This window comes from Alosa sapidissima, chromosome 17 (assembly GCF_018492685.1).
Source record: "Alosa sapidissima isolate fAloSap1 chromosome 17, fAloSap1.pri, whole genome shotgun sequence".
In the NCBI taxonomy this organism is placed as follows: Eukaryota; Metazoa; Chordata; class Actinopteri; order Clupeiformes; family Clupeidae; genus Alosa; species Alosa sapidissima.
Window position 1 is genome coordinate 12,016,394 of NC_055973.1, and position 8,400 is coordinate 12,024,793.

At 41.3% G+C, this 8,400-nt stretch overlaps 1 protein-coding gene across 1 annotated transcript; it reads right to left on the reverse strand.

Annotated features, from left to right (window-relative positions):
* Positions 1 to 286: 286 nt before the first annotated feature.
* LOC121688740 (galectin-3-binding protein A-like) lies at positions 287 to 5,698 on the reverse strand. The gene is made up of 6 exons (XM_042068534.1): positions 5,609 to 5,698; positions 5,091 to 5,187; positions 3,026 to 3,229; positions 2,480 to 2,611; positions 1,738 to 2,038; positions 287 to 1,592 (listed from the first exon to the last, which is right to left on the reverse strand). Exons 2-6 carry the CDS (start codon positions 5,185 to 5,187, stop codon positions 545 to 547), a joined length of 1,782 nt encoding a protein of 593 aa, XP_041924468.1. The 5' UTR covers positions 5,609 to 5,698; the 3' UTR covers positions 287 to 544.
* Between the last annotated feature and the right edge of the window lie 2,702 nt (positions 5,699 to 8,400).

The window sequence follows — 8,400 nt, forward strand, 5'->3', positions numbered from 1 at the left end:
CATCATTCTGTAAACAACTGAAAGGAAAAACACTACATATACAGTCAGGATCGAGCACACTTGTATAAGGACAACTGATGTGTGGATGATCATCTCTACATATAGTGGATGTGTGCAAAGCCATGAAAGTGCTCTGAATATTAGTTATGACAACTGAGCAACAAAACCTGTCATTCTTTCTCACATCTTCTCCACTTTAGTCTTGCTGTATTCAGGCTAGATTTGTTTTAATTACTTTTTTACTATTAAAATAATTCTTTCACGTTTCTATAATAATTCTCCAGTATTCAGAAGGGATCATTTTTATTCATCAATGTGCATGATGATCAACACTGAAAGAAAACATTCTGTGATACAAAAATATAGGATGATTCTGTAAAATTTGATTTTCATCTAAATTATTTTCAAACAATACACATTCTGGGATCATCTAAACAATAAAAACAATAATGATCTGTTGCAATCACCTAAAGCAAAGAGAAACAATCTGCACTGGATTACCAGAGAGGGAAATCAACACTCCTGGGTCAAAGAGGCAGTCGTCTCAGACATACTGAGGACGAACAACAATTTGGTAGGTAAGGTCATCTGGACATGTGATCGGAATGACCATGCTGTCGTTTGAGATCTTTGCCTCATTGTTTTTGAATTCTTGCACACTGAAGACATAACTTTCTCTACAGGCTAACAACAATTGGTTGCTGAACTGGACGCTTGTTCGTTGAGTGGGAGAAAGGCGGAAGGAATGTTTGCACTGTTGACCTTTAGTGGTGCAGCTCTGATCAGGTGAAAAGACCTCAGCCAGCCATGGTACATATCTAGGTGAATACGTAAGCGGTAGAGGGGTGGTGAATCTCTTTTGTTTAATAGGACTATATCTGTCATAGCTCTCATAGCCATATCTGCCAGATCTCCTTCCATAAGCATCATAGTAGTCATATCTCCTGATGTGCAGGTTTGAGGCATTGAAGCTAATGCTCCAGGGATCGGCAGTGTAAATCCTGGACTGGAACTGTTCGCTTTGTCCTTCCACATGTCCAGTCAGTACGGAGAAGTTCAGTGCGTGGAACTGGAACCCTTGTAGGATTCCAGCGGAGAACAGCTCTTTGTGACTGCTGTAGAGGCGGGCGGTGAAGGGCACCTCATAGAGCTGCTCGGGGGTCATCATGGGGAAACGCAGGTGACCCAGCAGAGCTGCCTGCTGTTCAGGGGTCACCGCCTCACCTTGCTCCAGGACCCAGGCCTCCAGAGCAGCCAGCAGCCAGGCCTCGTCTGGCAGCACCAGGTCTGTGCGGACCAGCAGACCCTTCAGGAGCTCCTCTGATAGGCTCTTCCACTGGGCTGAAGCCACCAGCGGCTCCATGTTCCAGCCCAGGTAACGCAAGACGTTGTCACGGAGCAGGCCGTCACCAGACCGCCCAGCGTATTTGAACAGCGCCACCTGTGTACGGAAGGATGTATCTTCAGGCAGCAAGGGCACAAAGAGACGTCCAATGTCTTCCAGCAGACGCACTGCGCCGAACTTAGAAGCCAGTTGATGAAGACACTGCATAGAGGAGACGGTGACTGTGACAGTGCGTGTGTAGAGGTACCTGTTGGTGACAACAAGGTTGTTACGAGCCACTCAATCTAAATACAGGTGAGACAAGATACATATTACTAACCTGCAATCAATTTATAATGGCTTAAGAAAACAAAACAATAATGGTAGTGACATGAGTGCTTGTGAAATCATACCGTGTGAATTCTCTGATGTAAGGTTGGCAGTTTGAGCTGATCTCCATTTCAAAGCTTGAGTTGATCACGACAAATTTTGGGTAGAGAAAGAGAACAAGGCGATGCACACAGACGCTCTCTTTGTTGTTATTAGCCTGAGCCTGGGCCTGAACCGTCTCCGCCTCCACTGAATCCTCTGGCGAGTATGAGAATGTGAGGGTGAAATCACAACCCGTGCCACTGTCAAACAGCTCCCCCAACTGGTCAGTGAGCTCAATGCTATGATCCAGAGGGTATCTCTTGGTGATGTTAAAAGCCGCATCTGTTTGGAAGACATTGAGACTGGTTTTGAGACCAATTGGAGATTAGTCTAATTATCCATGGTACACATTTTTGTATTTTGTATATTTTCAGTATATGGACAGACAAATGAATTAGAGTCTTCATTTATGTGTGTGTGTCAATATCGAGAGGTGAGAACCAGAGGTCACATAAGTGACATTTTTGGTGAAATTGAGATATGTACATTAAATGAAAGCTCTTGATTAGTTCTTTCTACTGCCACAGGACACAATCATTTTAAAAATAATTTTAGAGTTATTAGTCAAAAAACTAAAGTTTTTAACACTGAAAACACTAAACCAATTGGTGTTGTTTTGGCCCTCCTGTAAAGTTGGTGAAATATGACTTACGCTCCTCTGGTTATAAGCCCTCGATATGATGAAAACTTTGTGGCACACATAATAATTTTTGTGGAGCTTACCAACATCACACACCACACTGGCATCCTCTGAATGGGAGCAGTCTGTCACTCCCCAGCCCTTAAAGGCACAGCTGCTCAGGGAGCTCTCACTGGCTTTGCATCCCAGATCATCCAGCCATATTTTTCCAGAACCTAAGAATAACAAACATACACACTTAGCAGTGATGATTGTGTAATAGCTGGTGGAAATACACTTTGTGAAAAGCGTGGAGGAGGGATGCACTCCAACAAGAGGTGATGGCCAGGAGGTTTATCAAATTAAGAATAGGGCAGACGCACACTCTGATCTCAACAAAAAGAGAAAAAGAAATCAGTGTTCGGCTCCTCTATTCTTAATTTGGAAAGACACTTCATCCCAAAACATCTTACATTGCTGTGCTGTTTTACTTGCTATCATTGATTTAAAAAATGATCTCATCTCAACGGAACATACATCTTTAGAATTTGTCTCATGAGCATTGCAGTTGAATCACACGTGCATGCAAACACCGTTTTCATCCTCAGCAATGGCAGAGTTGGGTGACAGGTGATCCAGAGAAGACTAACCTTGCCCGAACTTTGCTCCTGGTTCTGCTGAAATGGCTCCACGGAAACCCAACTGCCTGCACACCACCTGCGCCTCCTCAATTCCCCAGTCATCGTCACAAATTGTCCCCCAGCTACCAGCGTGGAACACCTCCACCCGTCCTTCGGATGGAGATTTCCCTCCCACCAGACGAGCATCACCCTCCTTTGCCTGTTTATGTTCACCTGAGCAGGTAGACAAACAGTGCCGGGTCAGACATACAAGGGCTCCTAGGCAAAATCCTGCCAAGGGGCCCTCCTACCTGAACTCTGAGGGCCAAAATGTAATCATTTTTTATATATATATTATCTGAAACCTCAGTGCTCTCAATACAATCATCCCACCCCATTTTGGATGTCTACGGAAGTTATCAAATATAGTGTTTTTCCCTATAAAGGTATATTCACAGCTATACATGCCCAGTTTTAGGGTCTGGGCTGTTTGCTTTTGATGCTTGCTGTACATATACCCTTACAAAAAATAACTGCCGTCTTTTTGAATTATAGTTCAGTTATAGAAGTCTGCAGTGCAGCAGCCTAGTATTTTCATGTCCACAACACTGCATTTCTGTAGTAAATTACAGTACTATGCAGTACAATGCAGTTTTTTGTGTCCAAAATACTGCATTCCCTGCATACGAACTGTAAATATTTCCTCCAAAACTGCGGTTTTGATAATTAGAAATCTGCAGTTTGACACTAATGTAATGTAGTTATTTTTTGTAGGGTCTGTTTGTGCTAGTAGCCTACTGGCTGAGGCTGTTCTTCACCTGCTAGGCCTAGGCTACTTGCCGACTACTGAACTGGCTCTCCTGATTCCCTTCAATATTTTTTCAAACGTAGACTATTTTAAACAACAATGTTAATAGCCTACTTCATATAGGATTAATTTACGATATGCATCTATTGCCCATGCAGCACAGCGAATCAAAGTTAATAGGCCTACATTGGCTACTTCCCATTTTGCATACGTTCAGTTGTAGCCTAGGCTATCTAAACCAACTAAAGCTTGACTGAAATATTGTAAAACCATTTAGGCCTAGCCTACTTATTTTAAAATGTATGAGACGAGTGAAATCACCGATTAGTTTCGACGGGTTCTCGCATGTTTCTGCTGAAAAACTGCTAGTTTCATCCACGTTATCATGAGCGAATTTAAAGATGAGGATATTTATTTATTTATTTATTCAAAAATGTAGCCAGTCGCCCGCATTCAAAAAACGGAACATGCGATTATATTTCACAACTTTGCGAAGTACTGTGACTGGGAAAGGCTGGCAAGCAAGCCGCAGACAGATCAGGGGATTCACTTCCCTGTGGACATTCTCTGCTGTTAGGCCTCGGCTAGGCCATCAACACGCGCTGGAGAGATGCGTGTAGACATCAAACGATGGAACTAACACACGTTTACCCGACTGCTGTTCCCGCTGTTCATTCTTGTGAAGTTTCTTTATCATGCCCTGAATTCTAAGTCGGTTTCATGTTCATCTTCCTAATGTATGAGGCACTGTCGCTATAACTGTAGCCTACTGTCAAGGGTTATTGGTATACTGTAGGCCTATATGGTATATGTCTGTCAGCTTGACTCAAGGGAGGGGGCCTTCCTTCATTAACTTGCGGGGCCCTACGCAACTTGCGTAGTGTCCATATACTGTAGGGAGAACCAGCCCTGAAGACAAAACCTAAAACAAACAATTGGAGACAGACTGCACAATACACAAACGTTTACTGACCATTCACTCACTGTCTGAGTCTATATGAGTCTGTTAATATCTAATCACACATATTAACATAAAATATTTCTCACCCAAGAATACAGACAGGTCGATGTACCTGGTCTCACCCAAGAATACAGACAAGAATGAGCATTTGCTACATTTCATCATAGAGTCAAATCTGTGCAATGGTCTCTGAGTAGTCCATATTGGTAAGTTTTAAAACATATTCTACTATACCAAACAATACCTGATAGGCCTACATATAAGCAACTGTGGCAAAAATAAGAATGGATTAGATTTATTGAAAGAAGGACCTGAAATAAACTCACCAGTCAGCCACTCCAGACTCCTTGATTCCACCTCACTGAACAACAGACAGACCACAATGGCCCTATACAACATGCCTCTTAACAGTGGCATGTTCATCTGTGAAATACATACAAAAGTGAACAGGGAACATCCCACATCTACATTACACTTCCAGAGACTAGAGAAATATTGGTCTGAACATAGCATAGTGTGTAAACTATGTACAGTCATGTGATACAGTTACAAGTCCTCTCAAAACTACAATTAGGCTACTACATTTATAAACTTAATTTATATCGGCGATAGCATAAATGACAATGATAACTTCATGCATTCTCTGCTATATAGGCCTATGTGAGTTTTCTTGCAGTAACTATCATCTTGTGTTTACTGTGGGGCATAATACAAATTAACACTTTATACTCAAACAATAAAAGACGCTTAGGCCTATTTCACATTTTTTATGCAATATATCATGTAAAACATAGTAAAGTTGTAAAGTTGTAAAAAAAGTTGATGTGCAATTGTGAAGTCTTACCTCGCTATCTGACCTCAAGCAGCTGATGAACTCTATAAAGCATGGGTGTCACTGCATTTATAGGATTCGCTTTGGGGAAGGGGGGAGCAAGTCTAGCCTCCAAACTATAGCTATAGCTTTCATTTCCCCAGAATTGGGATGTTTGGGCTGCAAGCTGATGTTGCAAGACTCGAGTGAAAAGTGGAACCCCACAGTCCGGAGACAAAAAGAAACTAAAGTGAAACATTTTATCTGGGAAAGATGAAGTGAAATTTGTGGCCTAGGTCTGGACATTTGACATTTTGCCCTTTATTTTGATTTTCATGATTTAGTAATTTTATTCTCTCTCTGAATTTTAAAAGAGGATAACTGCATAAATGTAATGTAGAACCCCATGAACCATGTCCAGTGGGGATGCATTAGAACATGGACAGGGGTGGAACCCCATGAACCATGTCCAGTGGGGATGCATTAGAACATGGACAAAGGTGGAACCCCATGAACCATGTCCAGTGGGGATGCATTAGAACATGGACAAAGGTGGAACCCCATGAACCATGTCCAGTGGGGATGCATTAGAACAAGGGTAGGCAACCTGCGGCCCAAGGGCCATAACTTCATAGTTTTTGTTCATTTACCAGGCTCCAGATTTAGGTGGTGGGTTAAAGGGGGATTTCATGTAGGCTATTTGAATGGTCCCTGTCATGGAAGGACCTAATTTTTTGTAAATAAGATCTACTGTTTTCATCAAACAAGTTAAAGAAATTGTTGCCACTCACACTTATTGCACATTTTTGTATATCGCTAACCTTCACTTAGTTACTTTTCCTGGCACATTTCTACCAGGGGCGCTGCTAAAAAATGTGGACCCTATGACAGAAAATAATTCTGGGCCCCCCAAAATGCTAGGGAGTCCGGGGGCAATTGACAAATTGAGACTTAAAATGTATTACATTCATTGATTATAGCATATTACAATACAGCCCTCAAAAACCTACACTGGTATTCCAAAACAACAAATCTACTGGGAGTTTGATCTCTTCACATAGACAACATCAATAGAGTAGCTCCTGAGCAACTATAGTCTAGTAGCTTTGAATAATTCATTTGAATAATGTCATATTAAACTCACCTCAATATGACATTTATTGAGAGAAAAAACAAGTATGTGTGTGTGTGTGCGTGCGTGCGTGCGTGCATGTATGAAAGAGACTGTATATCTTGTTATTGCTCTCTAACTCATTTAACAGCTACGTGACTACATGCAAATACTATGTAACCGCATGCACGAATGAAAGTAGACATAGAACCACAGCCTTCCTATTTGTGTGGAAATAGGCTGGACTAGTCCATGGAAATCTTTCCACACTGTTAAAAACAATCTGTACAGAGTACAGTATATATAATTCTCATCACATTTACAATTATTCATTTAGCAGACACTTTTATCCAAAGCGACTTACAAGGGCTATTCTCATCAGAGCAACTCAGTAGGCTATGGTGGCCGACGGGTGCGAACGACCTGCAATTTATGACAACACATGCAAATAGACAAAACACAAGCAACTTAAGAAAACATAATCAATTTGACAACAAAAAGTGCATAGCCTATCTATCGTCCTGCAGGCGGACTAAACCATTTCGCACTTTAGCAAGGTGTGTGTGTGACTTTAGACAGTCTTCACTAGATTTTATATACAAAATTCAGTCGGGCAGACTTCCCCCTTGGAGACCTAGTAATCAGTTCCACTTTCCCCCCCAGTCCGACGCCCCTGGAGGAGGCAGTTATGTTTATGAGCCGATATGCATGACATTTTGTAACTTTCACATGTCATTTTCATACGCTTCTTATAGAATATTCCATTTGCATTGTGCAGAGTGTTGTATAGTTGTCCAATGGACTCATGTCATGTAACTCACATTCTGAGTAAATTAATCAGAAAACAGTGTACTCTTATTCTGTGTAGGCTAGGCATATGGGTTAGTCTTAATAATTAATAGGGTAGGCCTACTGTAGGCTAATATTGCGGTCCTTGTAAAAATAGCTGCCAATTACAAACACACATTTTTCAAATAAACTCAAAGAACATTTTTCATATGGTCTTTGGCCTCTGCAAAAACAGGCTGAGGAGAAACTTAACATTCATCATTCATTCATTAATTATTCATCTTTATAAAATGTCAGTAGGCCTAGGCTACTCTACAGGTGTGCCAGTGACGGCCATCCTATACCCTTTTATGTGAAAATGTACATCTTCTCTTATTACAGTGTCAACAAAGGTTGCTGTGCACATGAGAGTGCAGACACTATTAAATAAAGCCTATATCACACATTTGAGGTCTATCTTTATTGGGAACTTCATCGGTCAGTCTTTTGTCAAAATAATGACCATAGAACATCATAAAAACAAGCCATCCACTTGGCTACTTTGTTCCCTAATATAAACGGTCATTTTGTGTTTTTAAATCTGTGTTTTAAATTTGGCATCCTCTGAATCACATACACTACTCGAACACAATTCCCATAAAAAGAATATAGAATGGATTCACAAGGAAATAGTTGAAGGAAGAAAAGACCAGGCAGCTCAAAGAAAAAACAACTGAGAGCAAATGGAGAAAAAGAAAGTTAAAGAGCAGACAAAGGCAGAAGTGGAACAGCAGTATTTTGAACTCAGCGCTTCCCCACTGCAATTATGCAGATAAACTCCCCACTGAAGAAACTGTCAGCACTCTTTGTTGTGATGTTCTGCTGTGGTGTGTGTGTGTGTTTGTCTTTGTGTTTGTGTCATTACAGAGTACAGAGGACACACTGA

Excerpts from the sequence above, each read along its gene's own strand:
- LOC121688740 (XM_042068534.1), bottom strand. The coding sequence starts at position 5,187 with ATGAACATGCCACTGTTAAGAGGCATGTTGTATAGGGCCATTGTGGTC. Across the intron at positions 3,230-5,090 it reads GAGTCTGGAGTGGCTGACTG|GTGAACATAAACAGGCAAAG; the intron begins GTGAGTTTATTT and ends CTACCTGCTCAG. Across the intron at positions 2,612-3,025 it reads AGGAGCAAAGTTCGGGCAAG|GTTCTGGAAAAATATGGCTG; the intron begins GTTAGTCTTCTC and ends TGTTATTCTTAG.